Source organism: Schistocerca nitens, chromosome 6, assembly GCF_023898315.1.
Source record: "Schistocerca nitens isolate TAMUIC-IGC-003100 chromosome 6, iqSchNite1.1, whole genome shotgun sequence".
In the NCBI taxonomy this organism is placed as follows: Eukaryota; Metazoa; Arthropoda; class Insecta; order Orthoptera; family Acrididae; genus Schistocerca; species Schistocerca nitens.
This window is the reverse complement of record NC_064619.1, coordinates 446,824,152-446,842,019: the sequence shown is the minus strand read 5'-3', so window position 1 is coordinate 446,842,019 and position 17,868 is coordinate 446,824,152. Positions and strand designations below refer to the sequence as shown.

At 38.0% G+C, this 17,868-nt stretch overlaps 1 protein-coding gene across 1 annotated transcript in view; it reads left to right on the top strand.

The window, feature by feature from the left end:
- Window positions 1-11,851, top strand: part of LOC126262842 (DNA repair protein complementing XP-A cells homolog) — a 44,457-nt gene extending 32,606 nt beyond the window's left edge. The window contains exon 6 of the mRNA XM_049959705.1: window positions 11,297-11,851. Coding sequence (XP_049815662.1) covers window positions 11,297-11,457 — 161 coding nt within the window. The 3' untranslated portion in view covers window positions 11,458-11,851. The remainder of the gene's footprint in view (window positions 1-11,296) is intronic.
- The last annotated feature ends 6,017 nt before the right edge of the window (window positions 11,852-17,868 follow it).

Sequence of the window (17,868 nt, the reverse complement as noted above, 5' to 3'; positions counted from 1 at the left end):
AGTCTACAAATGCTAGAAATGTAGGTTTGCCTTTTCTTAATCTTTCTTCTAAGATAAGTTGTAAGGTTAGTATTGCCTCACGTGTTCCAACATTTCTACTGAATCCAAACTGATCTTCCCCAAGGTCCGCTTCTACCAGTTTTTCCATTCGTCTGTAAAGAATTCGCGTTAGTATTTTGCAGCCGTGACTTATTAAACTGATAGTTCGGTAATTTTCACATCTGTCAACACCTGCTTTCTTTGGGATTGGAATTATTATATTCTTCTTGAAGTCTGAGGGTACTTCGCCTGTCTCATACATCTTGCTCACCAGATGGTAGAGTTTTGTCATGACTGGCTCTCCCAAGGCCATCAGTAGTTCTAATGGAATGTTGTCTACTCCCGGGGCCTTGTTTCGACTCAGGTCTTTCAGTGCTCTGTCAAACTCATCACGCAGTATCTTATCTCCCATTTCGTCTTCATCTACATCCTCTTCCATTTCCATAATATTGTCCTCAAGTACATCGCCCTTGTATAAACCCTCTATATACTTCTTCCACCTTTCTGCCTTCCCTTCTTTGCTTAGATCTGGGTTGCCATCTGAGCTCTTGATATTCATACAAGTGGTTCTCTTCTCTCCAAAGGTCTCTTTAATTTTTCTGTAGGCAGTATCTATCTTACCCCTAGTGAGACAAGCCTCTACATCCTTACATTTGTCCTCTAGCCATCCCTGCTTAGCCATTTTGCACTTCCTGTCAATCTCATTTTTGAGACGTTTGTATTCCTTTTTGTCTGCTTCATTTACTGCATTTTTATATTTTCTCCTTTCATCAATTAAATTCAATATTTCTTCTGTTACCCAAGGATTTCTACTAGCCCTCGTCTTTTTACCTACTTGATCGTCTGCTGCCTTCACTACTTCATCCCTCAGAGCTACCAATTCTTCTTCTACTGTATTTCTTTCCCCCATTCCTGTCAATTGTTCCCTTATGCTCTCCCTGAAACTCTCTACAACCTCTGGTTCTTTCAGTTTATCCAGGTCCCATCTCCTTAAATTCCCACCTTTTTGCAGTTTCTTCAGTTTCAATCTGCAGTTCATAACCAATAGATTGTGGTCAGAATCCACATCTGCCCCTGGAAATGTCTTACAATTTAAAACCTGGTTCCTAAATCTCGGTCTTACCGTTATATAATCTATTTGATACCTTTTAGTATCTCCAGGATTCTTCCAGGTATACAACCTTCTTTTATGATTCTTGAACCAAGTGTTAGCTATGATTAAGTTATGCTCTGTGCAAAATTCTACAAGGCGGTTTCCTCTTTCATTTCTTCCCCCAAATCCATATTCACCTACTATGTTTCCTTCTCTCCCTTTTCCTAGTGACGAATTCCAGTCACCCATGACTATTAAATTTTCGCCTCCCTTCACTACCTGAATAATTTCTTTTATCTCGTCATACATTTCATCTATTTCTTCATCATCTGCAGAGCTAGTTGGCATATAAACTTGTACTACTGTAGTAGGCATGGGCTTTGTGTCTATCTTGGCCACAATAATGTGGTCACTATGCTGTTTGTAGTAGCTAACCCGCACTCCTATTTTTTTTATTCATTATTAAAGCTACTCCTGCATTACCCCTATTTGATTTTGTATTAATAACCCTGTAATCACCTGACCAAAAGTCTTGTTCCTCCTGCCACCGAACTTCACTAATTCTCACTATATCTAACTTCAACCTATCCATTTCCCTTTTTAAATTTTCTAACCTACCTGCCCGATTAAGGGATCTGACATTCCACGCTCCGATCCGTACAACGCCAGTTTTCTTTCTCCTGATAACGACGTCCTCTAGAGTAGTCCCCGCCCGGAGATCCAAATGGGGGACTATTTTACCTCCGGAATATTTTACCCAAGAGGACGCCATCATCATTTAATCATACAGTAAAGCTGCATGTCCTCGGAAAAATTACGGCTGTAGTTTCCCCTTGCTTTCAGCCGTTCGCAGTACCAGCACAGCAAGGCCGTTTTGATTAATGTTACAAGGCCAGATCAGTCAATCATCCAGACTGTTGCCCCTGCAACTACTGAAAAGGCTGCTGCCCCTCTTCAGGAACCACATGTTTGTCTGGCCTCTCAACAGATATCCCTCCGTTGTGGTTGCACCTACGGTACGGCCATCTGTATCGCTGAGGCACGCAAGCCTCCCCACCAACGGCAAGGTTCATGGTTCATGGGGGGTTACAATATTGTATTGTGGAAGTTCAAACAGCTTGACCATGATATAAAGAGAAAAATTATGGGAAGAATGATGGGAAGATATATATAGAAAAAAAACTGTGGATGGAAATTTAAATTTTGTTAAACATATTTCTATAGCACATGATTCTTGTTTTCGTTTAACAACATTAATAAAATTAGATGACAACCAAAGAATGACCAACTCCTAGGATTAAAATATGTTTTGTTTGTAAGAAAGAGCTGTACTTAATTCAGATTACAAATTGTACCTAAGAGTTGAAGTTCTATCACCACTAGTACTGTAAAATCCTCCACCTTTTGTTTGTTAAAAAAGCAGTGTTGCAGAGTTCACCTAAAAAGTAAAAATGTGTAATTTTTCCTGAAATGAGAGTGCATTGCACTGCACTCACTACACACACGTTCAATGGAGAAGGCAGCCCATCTCCTAAATTCTTCTGGCATCATTCCCCAAAAAACTTCTATGCGATCTAGACTTGTCTTGGTCAAAGTTTAAAAATTCAGTGTTATATCATACAGTGATACAGCTTCAGATTCTGTTCAGAAAATCAACTGAGGAGCAGTGTGCCGAGTGTGGCACACATGAAACTACAGTTGTGAAAATTTACAAAGTGGGATGAAGGGTAAATAACACCAATGCAGTGTAAGAAAAGGTGGTTTCACAAAAGGAGAAAAACTGTCAACAGAGATGTACAACCAAGGTTCTTTTGACCTCCACTTACAATGAAGGAAAACACAATTACTTGCAGAATACGTAAACAAGGGGCATTAACACCCATGACCTAAGAAAACAATTAGTAAATAAAAGCAAAGCACTGCAAGATCCCCTCGTGGTTCTAAACCTTCATAAATATTTGTCATTGTAGCCACAAGTCTGTAGAAAGTGGTGTAGGCAACATGCAGTACAACTGGCCATTCCTTCCCACTTGAGACTGTAAAAGTTAAGTTACCCCTTTCACTCCTGGATCAACTTTGTGAACCAGTGCATTGTGCTTCCTCCTACCTGTTCTTGTTCTCTCACTTATGTAGTCCCTTGAAGCAGTTCTCATAGCATGCTGAAACCATTCAGAGATGCAGTCAGTCTGCTTTTGTCTATGACTGGAAGTGCAGGTAGTTAATCTACTTTAAATAAGTTCTGAGATGTCATTACAGTGCATTTATTAACAAACAACATAAGATAATTCACATTTAAGTGGTTTGACACAGTTGATCTTAAGATGTTACTGAAAACTGAAGGCATAGTTTGCACAGAGATCAAACTCAAATTGCCCCCTAATGCTGACTGAAATGCTTGGCATGGAACATAAATTTTTAATGCACTTTGTATAACTTAAGAATGATTTGTACTTTGTTGGCAGAATATTTTGTATAATTTGTTTCTGCTAGGCATGCTGAGGTAGTCTGTGCAGTTGCTATGACCACTATGCCTGGGTAGTTCAGTGGTCAGAGCATCTATTTAGCAAGCAGGAGAACCAGGTTTGAATCCAGTCAGGCACAAATTTTGAACTTTCCCCACACATTTCAATCAATGTCCGTGCCCACTCTCAGCCAATTTGTTTCTTAATATATTTAGTTTACTGCATAGTAGAATTATGTGGCATTTCATAAGCTAATAGTGGCTTTTAATAATTAGCATTTCATGTAGAAAAGTTCTTAGTTTCAAGCCTAAATGTTAGTAGATACCTCTCATTTAAGATAAACAAGTTGAATCCACACCCACAGCTTACTCATCTTACCACCCCACTGGTGTAGTTTTAGTACAGTATGGCTTTGCCAGTCTCAACGCCTGAGTTTCAATCGCGGGAACATCCTTCTTACTTGCCGCAGTAGCAATCTATACTGATGCTTAAGAGAGTGAGTCATTTATGTTAATTGCAGCAAACCAATACAAATTAAGAGAAATTTTACAACAAATTTGGTGTAAAATACTCTTTAACTGCAGGAAGCTTAAGGTGGGAAAACAGTAATAACTGACAAATCTTTTTTTACGCAGATTTTGTGTTGGTGCTTATTTGCAAATTTGATTACCTTTGTTTAATGGTGAATTTTTGAAGGCATTCTATGAATGCACAGTTTCATTTTCTGTCTTGAACCACAGTAGCGGACATTCATATTTTTGTTGAATTTTGCAATGTTACTTTTTACAAACTTGCACATTTCTAATATGTAGACTACGAAGATGCAAAATGAAGGATGTTTGGAAGAGAGGTCTGCAGCTGTCAATTAGCTTTGCATTCTTTGTTATTCTCACAGCTCTCCTCTGCGTGAGAAGAATGTTGGATTGGGAGTTTCCCCAGAATATGATACAGTACTACATTACACAATGAAATTTTGTTGATGCATACTTTGACTTGCTCCAAGTCCCTGAAAGTTATCCTCCTTCATGGGACTGGTGGAGTGCAAGAAAAGAATGAATCAAAATAGTAAGTAGTAACTAGTCACCCTGTTGTCAGAATTAAAAAATCAGTTTCATCTCCGAGAAAGGTTAAGCCTGACACTTTCTGGTGTGCGACGTAGTCATCTTCTTGACAATCTCACAAAGGGTAGAATATAATTGGTGAAGACTGTGCAGGTTTTCTGGGCTTTATATGAGTTGGGTTGGCATAAATTTGGTACAATAGGGAAGATGTTTGTGGGACGTTGTCTCCTGATCAAAGGACAGTGAATTGCAGCACTGTTATCTCTTGTTATTACTTTGATAAATTTTCATATTTTATGTTGCTGAAGTCCTCTTCGGAAGCTCTTTCCACTGACACAGTAAAAAGTAGAGTGGAACTTCTACTTTATGTTCTCTGATTTTACGGTTTTCATGATTCTACACCATAAATTCATAGCCCCTGTGAAAACTCATAAAATCAATGCAAAAAATTCGCTGATTTTGTGTTTCTTCCTAGTAAGATTTACTTTATTTTTCATTCTTACGTGGTATCTTGCTTGACTTCATCCAAGTTTCTTCCTATTGATATTTGATGTGACTGAAAGAGTTATAAGTGGCACAAAAGACAGACAGTTCGCACCATAGGTAGTGGAAAAGCTAAGGGAATATTTTAGGCTATTCAGGAAAGTGGAGACGTGAGAGAGGCAAAGCTGACATAATCCACAATCGTTGTTTCCAATATAACTTGCAACATTTAGCTTCACCATGCAATGATGGTGCATCAAGTGTCTTTCACATTACTTTTTGTGGGAACTGATGTAATTGTGATGTGGTGGTGCTGTGAAGGCGACTAGGGTCGAGGCTACCGATTTTTCAATCGCTGTAGTGCCAAGTTGATATTTATGGATGTGTTGGTGACAGGAGAATCTCAGTTGTAGCAAGAGCTCTTTAGGGGAATATGTTTCTGGTTGTACAACATATGATATATTTGTCACAAGGAAGAATATGAATGGTATTGCTCATCATTTCACTTGCAGCAATTTAAGCTGTCAGCTTAGGTTCCTGCCTAATCAGACACTCGGAAATCACCACGTATTCGGAAATAAATTGTGACAAGGAAGAATATGATTTTATTGCTGCTTGTTTTACTTGCAGCAATGTAAGCTGTTCTCTTCGGTTCCTGCCTAACCAAACACTCGAAAACCACCACACATTTGAAAATAAACAGGCAGGTATTTATTTCGTCCTTCGTCCTCTAACCAGACAGAAATGTTAAATAACATCAAATATTGCACAACTTATTGTATTACAATCATAACAAATTCCAAGCCGGCCGGTGTGGCCGAGTGGTTCTAGGTGCTTCAGTCTGGAACCGCGTGACCGCTACAGTTGCAGGTTCGAATCCTGTCTCGGCCATGGATGTGTGTGATGTCCTTAGGTTAGTTAGGTTTAAGTAGTTCTAAGTTCTAGGGTACTGATGACCTCAGATGTTTAGTCCCATAGTGCTCAGAGCCATTTGAACAAATTCCAGAACATGATAACAACACTAAGTTGAAAAAAAAAAAATTAGTATGTAGTAAGTTGCAAACCAGTAACCTCTAACTAAGCTAACTGTGAAATTATCCATTACGTTACAGTTTACTAATCTGAATTTTGTATTGTGCATTAGTTATCATAAAATCTCTGGAAGCCTTCCATTATTGATGCCTTATTAATTGAAATTTAATGATAAGTGTGACATATTTGTGGTATACTTTCCATGCACCATTGGTTTGAAACAGCATACTGCTAACAAATGTCACACTGTGAAGGAAATAAATAATTGAAATGCAAACAGTGGTCACCCCCAAGCGCTCGTGAAATTTGATATTTGAAAGCCGAATAGTGACGTCCACCACTGCAAAAAGTAGTGTGAAGACTACTTGACCCAATTAAACTGCCACTGACTACGGAAGGAAAATCCACACCACCACATGTTAGATTCTGACACCTTTCACCGTACGTCACAGTTTTCAGTGTAATTCATCACATTCAACAACTTTTACTTTATGTTTGTTTAGACACATAATTTGTGGTAGTAGCATGCCAGAAAATAGCTCAGTTACCTTGTACCCAGATACCAATTTCAGTTTTTTGATGAGTTTTTACTTGGTGCTACTCATCTATGATTCTTTTAAGAACTGATGAAATTTATTACCACAAATTAATGTATGAACATTACATTGTACATTTAATTTTCTTCACTTGGGCAGATTTTATATAATGTATTGGTGAGGACTACGATTTTTAATTACGTATGCCAATTACACATGTTTTTGCTCATTTTTTGAGAGTTTTAACATTTTCCTCGATTCTGTATTTTCCTCAATTTTGCATTTTTTACGCAATAATAATAATGTGGAGGCCCGGGAAAAGAATAGGCCTCCGGTATGTTCTGCCAGTCGTAAAAGGCAACGAAAAGAACAAACCACTAATAGGGCTAACACCCCTTTTAGTGTGATTAGTTGGTTCAGGACAGAACTAAAGAAGCCTCGGACAAGTGCCGTCATGGTCGGGGACGACGCTTGAACCCTATGCCCGCCCACAATGGTAACGACACTGCTAGCCAACTGGAAAATGATTTAAATCCAAATAGAGGTGTTTTGCAGGATATGCTTTCTGCAACCACCCTAGAAGGAAAACAAAGACAGAGGATGAGATGGTCAGATGAAGTTAATCGACACCTCATGTTCTGTTATTACCAAGCAACAAACCTAGGAACCAACACAACTGGATACAGATCACAAGTATACACAACATTTATTACCAGATACCCAGAATTAAAATTTTTAACAGAACAACGACTAGCTGATCAGATCCGTGTAATAATCAAAAATAACAGGATACCCCAGTCAGAATTAGAAAACATCAAACAACAAGTACAACAAATACTGGAACAAAAAAATGTGCAATCAGAAGAAGAAGAAAATACAGTAATGGACTCAAACATCCCAGAGCAAACAAACAAAGAACAACATGCATCAATTATACAATCAGAGGAAAACGAAATCTTAAGACAGCCACCAGAACAAGCACAAATAGAACACGAAGTGACACACATGTTAGATATAGAAAAAAATTTCAGCTGACATATATAGAATACAAAGACACAAATACAGACATTAGACCATTCTTGCATAGACTGCCAAATAACCCACAAGTCGAAACAACAATAAAAACTATCAACACAATCATACACAACAAAATAAATGAAAACACAACTATGGAAGAGTTACAACTACTGGTTTATATAGGAGCACTCACTACACTAAATATACACACTAGGCAGATATCAGAACCAACACACAGAAGAAACCCACAAAACCAGCATGGCAACACAGGCTACAGATCAGAATAGAAAAACTGAGAAAATACATCGGACAGCTAACACAATTTATAAGAAATGAAATGTCAGAAAAAAACGAAAAAGGTTAGGTAAAATCTCACAACAAGAAGCAATAGAGCAATTAGATGAAAAGAAGCAGAAATTACAAGAATTGGCCAAACGACTTAGAAGATACAAAAAAAGTGAAAATAGAAGGAAACAAAACCAAACATTCAACACAAACCAAAAGAAATTTTACCAGACAATAGATAACACACACATTAAAATAGACAACCCACCAAACATAACAGACATGGAACACTTCTGGAGCAACATATGGTCAAACCCGGTACAACATAACAGGCATGCACGGTGGATACAAGCAGAAACAGACACATACAAGATGATACCACAAATTCCTGAAGTGATAATTTTGCAACATGAAGTCACCCAAGCAATTAATTCTACTCACAATTGGAAAGCCCCTGGAAAAGATAAAATAGCAAATTTCTGGCTAAAGAAGTTAACCTCAACACATTCACATCTAACAAAATTATTTAACAGTTACATGGCAGACCCATACACATTCCCTGATACACTTACACATGGAATAACTTATCTGAAACCTAAAGATCAAGCAGACACAGCAAACCCAGCAAAATATCGTCCCATAACATGCCTACCAACAATATACAAAATATTAACTTCAGTCATTACACAGAAATTAATGACACATACAACACAGAACAAAATTATAAATGAAGAACAAAAACGCTGTTGCAAAGGAGCACGAGGATGTAAAGAGCAACTGATAATATACGCAGAGGTGACATATCAAGCTAAAACTAAACAAAGGTCACTACACTACGCATACATTGATTACCAAAAAGCTTTTGATAGTGTACCCCACTCATGGTTACTACAAATATTGGAAATATACAAAGTAGATACTAAACTGATACAGTTCCTAAACATAGTAATGAAAAATTGGAAAACCACACTTAATATCCAAACAAATTCAAATAATATCACATCACAGCCAATACAGATGAAGCGTGGAATATACCAAGGAGACTCATTAAGTCCTTTCTGGTTCTGCCTTTCTCTGAACCCACTATCCAACATGCTAAATAATACAAATTATGGATACAATATTACTGGAACATACCCACACAAAATCACACATTTGCTATACATGGATGATCTAAAACTACTGGCAGCAACAAATCAACAACTCAGTCAATTACTAAAGATAACAGAAGTATTCAGCAATGATATAAATATGGCTTTTGGAACAGACAAATGTAAGAAAAATAGCATTGTCAAGGGAAAACACACACACGATCACAATGCCACAAATATAGAATACATCACATACATTCAGCAACAGAAAGATTCACATTAAGCAGAAAGGAAGGAGGAAGGGGATTTATCGATATAAAAAACCTACATTATGGACAGGTAGACAATTTAAGAAAATTCTTTCTAGAACGAGCAGAAACTAGCAAAATACACAAAGCAATCACTCATATAAATACATCGGCTACACCACTGCAATTTCATAACCACTTCTACAACCCTTTAGATCACATAACATCAACAGATACGAAGAAAGTAAATTGGAAAAAGAAAACACTACATGGCAAGCACCCGTATCATCTAACACAGCCACACATCAATCAAGATGCATCCAACACATGGCTAAGAAAAGGCAATATATACAGTGAGACGGAAGGATTCATGATTGCAATACAGGATCAAACAAGCATATTATTAAAGATCCCAATACCACAACAGATAAATGCAGACTTTGCAAACAACAAATAGAAACAGTAGATCACATCACAAGTGGATGTACAATACTAGCAAATACAGAATACCCCAGAAGACATGACAATGTAGCAAAAATAATACATCAACAGCTTGCCTTACAACATAAACTTATAAAACAACACGGTCCCACATACAAGTATGCACCACCAAATGTACTGGAGAATGATGAATACAAATTATACTGCAACAGAACCATTATAACAGATAAAACAACACCACATAACAAACCTGACATCATACTCACCAATAAAAAGAAGAAATTAACACAACTAATCGAAATATCCATACCCAATACAACAAATATACAAAAGAAAACAGGAGAAAAAATTGAAAAATACATCCAACTGGTTGACGAAGTCAAAGACATGTGGCATCAGGATAAAGTTGACATTATACCAATTATACTATCAACTACAGGAATCATACCACACAATATCCAAACTTATATATACAACTACAGAAATCCGTAATTATTGATACATGTTCAATTACCCTAAAGTTCCTAAATGCAATGTAACATATACCGTACAGTTAAAAGGAAGTCACGCTTGATCAAGGTCCGCGTCACTTTCCATTTTTGACCAGACATAACGTCTGAGAAAAGAAAGAAATAATAATGCAATGATATAACTTACAAACATTAAAAATTAGTCATGTACATCGGAAAATTTGCAACATTGTCCTCTTTAGTCTAATGAAAACTGCACCTTGATATATTCTGGATATATACTGTGTGGCCTGTTCCAGCTGATTCACCCTGTAGAATGTTGTAACCAGTGCACAGAATATAATCTGTAATGACGACAATAATGATAACAGTACTACACTTAACAATGTGTGATATGTTCACAATCATTTTTTTTCATCATTTTCAATTAAAATATGACCACAGAATGTTATAAGTATAGTTGTTGTTGTAATATCTGAAAGTATATATAAAATTTCCATTACACTATTGATGTATTAAATGTTTTCCATTGGAAAACCCAGGATGGAATAATGACAAAGTTATGAAAAGGTTAGATTGCTATTCACTGTATAGTGGAGATGTTGAGTCACAGATAGGCACAACAAAAAGACTGTCAAACAAGTATATTCATGACCACTGTCTCTGGCTGCTGAGGGCCAGGCTGAGAGCAGCTGCACATGATGGAAGATGCAGTCTTAAGTGGTGTGGGTAAGGAGGAGATTGGGGCAGTGAGTTGGACGGATAGCAGGGTATGGGTGTGGTATGGTAAACTGTTGCTTATGGGAGCCTGCACAGGGACGAGGTGGAGAGAGGCTAGGGTAGCTGAGTGCAGTCGGGATGTTTGATGCAGGACGAGGAAGGGGGGGTCAGATAAAGGAGCCAACTTGCTTTTCTAATTACTTTGAAGATTACAACAGTTGTTTGTCAACAAAATATCATCTCACATACTAATTTAATATATTATCTTAGTCACAGATGTTTTCTTGTCCATAACAAAAGTCTTTTATTGCGTTTCAGCCCTGCGCATGGCTGTCCGCAGTAGCCTGTATGATCGGACTAAGTCAGCTACTCATACCCATGAGTTTGGTCCTGAAAAACCACTTCCTCATCAGGGAGAAGACACATACACTCGAACATGTACTACTTGTGGTTATGAGGAAATATTTGAGAAAATGTGATTTTAATTCTGTCTGCTTACAGATGTGTGCACAAAGAGATTTTAAAATATGTTTTACCTGCACCAAATATTGGAGTATGCAGATATTTTGTAATGAAATTTGTATTCTATGAAAGCCATTTATGATATATTGTCGAAAATGCTGTATATTAGAAACAGGTGTCATCTGTCATTTTATATCATAGTATCATTTGATGAATTTGTACCAGTCAATAAGTAACAACAATCCTTGTGTGTGTGTGTGTGTGTGTGTGTGTGTGTGTGTGTGTGAGAGAGAGAGAGAGAGAGAGAGAGAGAGAGAGAGAGAGAGAGGGGGGGGGGGCAATCTGATTTCTGCATTTCCTTTTGTACCTGGGGCACAGTATTTTTAGAAATAAATTGTAGTTGTAAATATAGACTTATGAAGTAAACAGCTATGCTGGATTGAAATCCACCTTCTCGCATACATCAACATAAAAGAAAACTTTGTGTTGTTGATACGATAAAATATTTATGTGTTATGAAAGTCATTGTATATCAATTTTTTATATCTGATACAAGAATACTTGAAATCAAGTTTTACAATGTGTTTTAAAGAACTCCCAGGAAATATAGTTTCTGTATTTTTAGTTGCAAATATAAATGTTTGTTTAAAAAATGAGAGATTGGAACTGCTTATTTCAGTTCCTATTGTGTTCCCTTCTGTCTGTCAGTTCACATTCCGCTAGTTCCATTCTTCTTTATCAAATACGCAGTACTATGTCTCCAGTAACTTAAAATAAATGGGATCTTCAGCCTTAACTTTCCAATGGATGCAGATGGTTTGGTTGATGGGTGACATTGCATTGAGTGCTGTACAACACAGTGTAGTGTATTGATATGCTCCCTATGATTCTTGCAATCAACTTTTTTACAGCACTTATTTTTATAAATTATATCTTCTGTGAGGGACACTCCAAACATGTATGTGTTAAAAGTACAAAGTCTGATGTATACACCACTGCATCCTTTCAAAACATGCTAAGATTTGGCAAAAGTCTTTTTTCACCATATGGAGACAGCTACTTCTGGATAAGTCTGGCAACCACTGGCAGTTTCTTCATGGGGAATAGAAAGAAATAACAGAACTAGATCAGGACTGTTGGGTGAATGAGATGATGTTTTTCATTAGTATCAAAAGGATAATTCACTAGAGTTTTTACAAAATTACAGGCAGAATTTCTTGCTAGTACTTACCTTCAGGAGGAAATTTGGAGTGCTGCCGATACAGATATAATACATTAAATTATCCTAGTTTTTGGAATTACTACTTCCTTCCTTTGGGAGGAGAAGGGGCTAAGTTGAGGAACATTGAAAAGGAAGAGCAGGTCACTCATACCTCAGTCAGGATAAGAGGGGTCCAACTGTCATGACGACAAGGGGAGAGAAAGATGAAGGGGTAAGATCAGATGTATCCAAGGCCTCCTACTTTCTCTGATACCTCCGCATTGGGGTCCTCTCATGCTGAGGTCTGAGTGATATGTTCTTGCTTTTTGACCTTCCCATTCCTATCCCTCTTTCTTAACAATTCCAAAAGCTTGGGATACTTTTATATTTGCTTACTGGCGGTACTAAAAATTTCACCACCTGAAAGGGTTATGGCTGTATGAAGACTCGTGCATTGTCTTGGCAGAGCATGATCCCATGCACAACACATTTTGAATGTTTTTACTTTACGTATTTGAAAGCTTGAGCAAGCAAACTCCAAATACCAACCTGAAGTTATTGCCCTGTCTTCATTTTTATGATGATGGAAATATGGACATTTGAAGAGTGGAAATGGAAATGTTTTAAGTTGCCAAATCTGATATTTGTTATAAGAATGAAAAACAACGTATCTCTGTACACAACTGATCTGTATTTAAAAAAATAAATCCAAAACCTTGAGAAGATATTCTGATGCCATAGAATTGTATTGCTCATCGCATTACTGCAGAACACAGTGAGACAAATGAGAAAATAAATACCTTATTAAGAATAAGTGTCAATGAGAAAGCTTTTACACACTGATTCTCGCGAACAAGAAAACTGCAACCAGCCACTGTTAATAATGCTGTTTATTTACACAAATAGCACTGTTCATGGTATTGAACTACAGTTTAATCTTCAGAAAGCTGCTCGCGTTTATGTTACTTTTGTTGTTGGCTGTTTTTTTCCCCCCAGCAATGACAAATGTAACATAAATACGAACAGTCTCAGGAATATCAGTTTTTTTACAAAATAGAATGTAATATTCTATTCTAAGTGCCATTAATACTAAGCACTAGTTTTACTAGTGATAATACAAGTACAGAAATACAGCATTGAGTTTTTAACTTGTAGAAATGAGGCTATCAGTGCAATTGTGGCCTAACACACATTTTTGGAAAAAATGAGATATTCACACAGAACATCACTTTTTGCCCTACCATTACATCCTACAATCTCCTGACATGTATTCAGACACCATGGACAAAGTGGCAGCGTCGGATGTTGTTTATGCACTGTGCAGTGCCATGTATACATAGCAAGTAGGCCGGTGGGACAGCTTACCGTACGTCATACAGCATGTGACTGCTGACGGAGGACACAGCTGCAGTGTAGACTCCCAGTACTGTGGTCGACACACCGCCGACCAGTCATTAGTGTGTGTGTACTACAGAACGACATGTGCGGTAGCCCTGCTGACAATCTCGTTGAAGTCGAATTGCGAGATAAAAATGATGTTACGTTCCCTTGTTGGACTTACATGATTTGATATGGACACCGATGCAGATAAGGAACATTTCCGTTTCAGGTCTATTTGGATTGGAGACTACTACCGATGCCTCAGACATGGAATGTGCACCTGGTCAATTCAGCCAGCATGCAAGTGGTACAGCGGATGAGTTACATGTCGTATTAGCACAGCCCAATCTACCTGGTACATCGAAGGATACCACACTCATTACGTCAACCATGGACGTATTGGAAGGGATTGCAGTACTGGTACTGTAATTGCACCGCAACGAGGAAGAAACTGTGTCCAGAATGCACACCTGTGGGCATGGAACATTCAAAAAGAAAAGCAATCAAAAGGGAAGAATACATTAACGTGAAGGGAAATGTAGTGCTAAAGAAATGTCCCACCCTCAGAGCATGCGCGTGTCACAAGGAATGTGGTCGACATTCTTCACCTGAACACCAGCAACATCTACTTGATGCGATCTGTGCTTTAGGTAATTTCAACTGGTAGTTGGCATACATTTTTGCTATGGCGAAGGTAGTCCCTACGGCACAGGTGTATTCCTACGGTACTACAGAGTCGCGACGAGTAACAACACGCCTACACCATTTCCAGAATGAAGAGGGAGTGGATGTGAAGGTGTGTGAAACGTTCTTTACTAACATTTTGCAGATATCTTTCGCACAAAGTGCAGCACCCAACCCCACCCATCGATAAGTGAGGTGCACGCCCTGTTAAAAACAAAACACAAGTAACAAAGATGGTTGCGGTAGAGAACTTCATAAAACGGTTTCCAGCATATCGCAGCCATTATGCACGAATGAATGAAACAGTGGATCTGAAGTATTTGTCACCAGACCTGGGCATGGGGAAGTTCTACCTTTTATACAAAGCTGAGCATGACGATCCAGTCTTGTACTACATGTTTGGTCAGATATTTAATACAAGATTTAATCTGTCCTTTCGTCCCCCTGTAAGTGATTCCTACCGTAAATGTGACCTCCATAACATCAAACATGCTGCAGATGACACTGCTGAAGAGAAGGGTAAATGCGAACGTGAAGAGAGTTACATCAACCAAAGGCTGAGAGAACGCGGATTGGAATGCATCGCGATGCAGCAGAAGGGAGGCATCATGACAACGATACGACTGTGATTACCTTCGATTTGATGAGGACTTTACCGATACCGGTACTTAAGACAGGTATCAGTTACTATAATACACGACCTATGTACCAAGAAAGCTACCATGTATGTATGGAGTGAGGGCAAAGCATCCCAAGGACTGCAAGAAATCAGATCGTGTCTTATGCATTACATTAAACATAACGTCCAAACAAAGCGTCTGTTTATGTACTCGGATCAATGTGGCAGGCAAAATCGGAATATAAAAATGCCCTTACTATGTCAATTCATGGTTCTGCATGCAGACTTCACGTCAGAAGTAATCCACCATAAATTCCTAGTCAGTGGGCATTCATACCACCCATGTAACCAGGACTTAGGTATCATCACGAAGAACAAAACAACCACCCTACACTGCTATACCGATGACAAGGAATGATTTCATGTCCACAGTACGTTTAGAGAGAAACATACGTAAACATAAAGTGTCAACACAAAATGCCAGGGTGCAATGGTTCCAATTTCAGTGGCTTCAGTATAAAGCATCCTCTCCCCATATCATGTTTTATAAGTACTCCAATGAGTCAGATGTCCCGTTTGCCGTCATCAGTTTTGCTAAATGAGAGTCGAAAGTAATTGAGACTCTGGATGTACTATATTCCAATGGACATGCTATTAGCACATAGAAAAAGACCGATTTAATGAGAAAACGACCCATTTAATGACCTTGCTGCCATTCGTACCCCCGGTGTACCATGGTTATTACTGTAACTTGAGAACATTTGCACAGCAGTGTGGTGACACCATTCCTGTAAATGATGATACGGATGATGAACATTAATGCCTCATGTGTATCTTGTCCAATGTTTGACTACAGTGTGTAAAGCAATCTAAAGCCTATCCCACACGTTTCGTGTATTACAGCCAAGTGCGCCGAAACAATAGTGGCGTAACCCACATGAAAAACGGTCTAAAAAACACATTTATGGTTAACTTCATGTATAGCCGATTACCAGATACCATACCACATTATGTATACGCTGCAATCACTACATTACACATCAATTCTGCAAACATCAGTATCTTCCAGTTGCCATTCACACAAACCAGTGCGCAGTGGGTTAGGCCACTATAGCGCTGATAGCATAAAATATGGTCAACAAAAACTACTTCTCACATCTTTTAAATTTTGGAACTCCAGAGAGAAGTACAGTTTGGCACAAGGACTGTGCACCATCCACAATGCATGTTTTAAATACTTTCTACATGGTTTGTGACCTGAATCAAGTCAAGCAATATGCAGCAGAGTACTGAGAACATAACAGCACTGAAAATGCAGTTTGAAAAAAATGGCATTTAGAACGTTTTCCATTTCCATTTGTATGCAGAGAATATACATACCAACCCTCCCCCTCCCCCACAATTGGTGCTCTTTCCATTTTCACTAGATGACCCTCTTCTGCAAACACCCAAATGCATGATGGCTACTTTGTTTGGGAGTTGTATGGATACAACTGTGTTTCATCTGCATTAAATGTTGCTTTTGACTGTCCAGAAACAAATTTTTCCTGTCATTTGTTGGCAGAGTTTAATTTACAGATTAATTTTACGCCATTTCAAATAGAACATGAAAGAAGACCCGCTAGCACCAGATGTAGACAGCAATGAGCTGAACACAAAATGAAACACACTGTGTATTATTTCCTTAAGGATCCAACTAGATTACCATGGCATCAACACATAATAGCCAATTAGCAGGCTCCATTCTGCTTGTTTTGTTCTTTACAAGTATCTCTCACTGCACTGTCCTAGAGACAAAGATGTTGGCTTATTTGGTATATTTTCTCCTCCCTGTTATCTTATGGAATTAGACTCTCAGTCTATCATTCAGTACAACAACATTCCCAACAATACCAAAACAGTTACTAACAATACCACTTAACTTAATACGTCACCATTAGCTAGCTTTTCTGAAATAAGTGAATCATGCATAAAAGATTATTGAACTCCGAATGAAAACAACATACTATTTAATGCTCAAAATGGTTTCTGGAAAAGCAAATACTGTACACTGAGCCTTTGATCTGAGCAATCATGATCTGCTGCTAAGGAAATTATACAAATATAGTAGACATCGAGATGCCTACAGCTTGTTTAATTTGTATCTGCAGGCAGGCAACAGGTGGTACAAATATGTAATGAAAATAAAAATTACTTTTCAAGATACAGGAATCAGTTGTGAAATTCCTTACAGTTCTATGTTAGGTCCTTGGTTATTCCTTATTTTTATAATTGACTTACAATATCACACGCCAGCAGATAAGCCTGTGTTTTTCTGAGATGGCACTTGCATTTTGTTAAAGGACACTTAAAGTTGATTTGCAGCAGGAGGCCTCTCTGAGAACAACTGAACCTATAATTTCATTTAGAGACAATTGCATTGTGATACATGAAAAGGAAATGGTACATAAGAGCTTTACAAATGTATGAACAAAAGCCAGAAATATCAACCTAGAATAGGGGATCTGTATTATTGAACAAACCTCCTACACAAAGTTTCTAGGA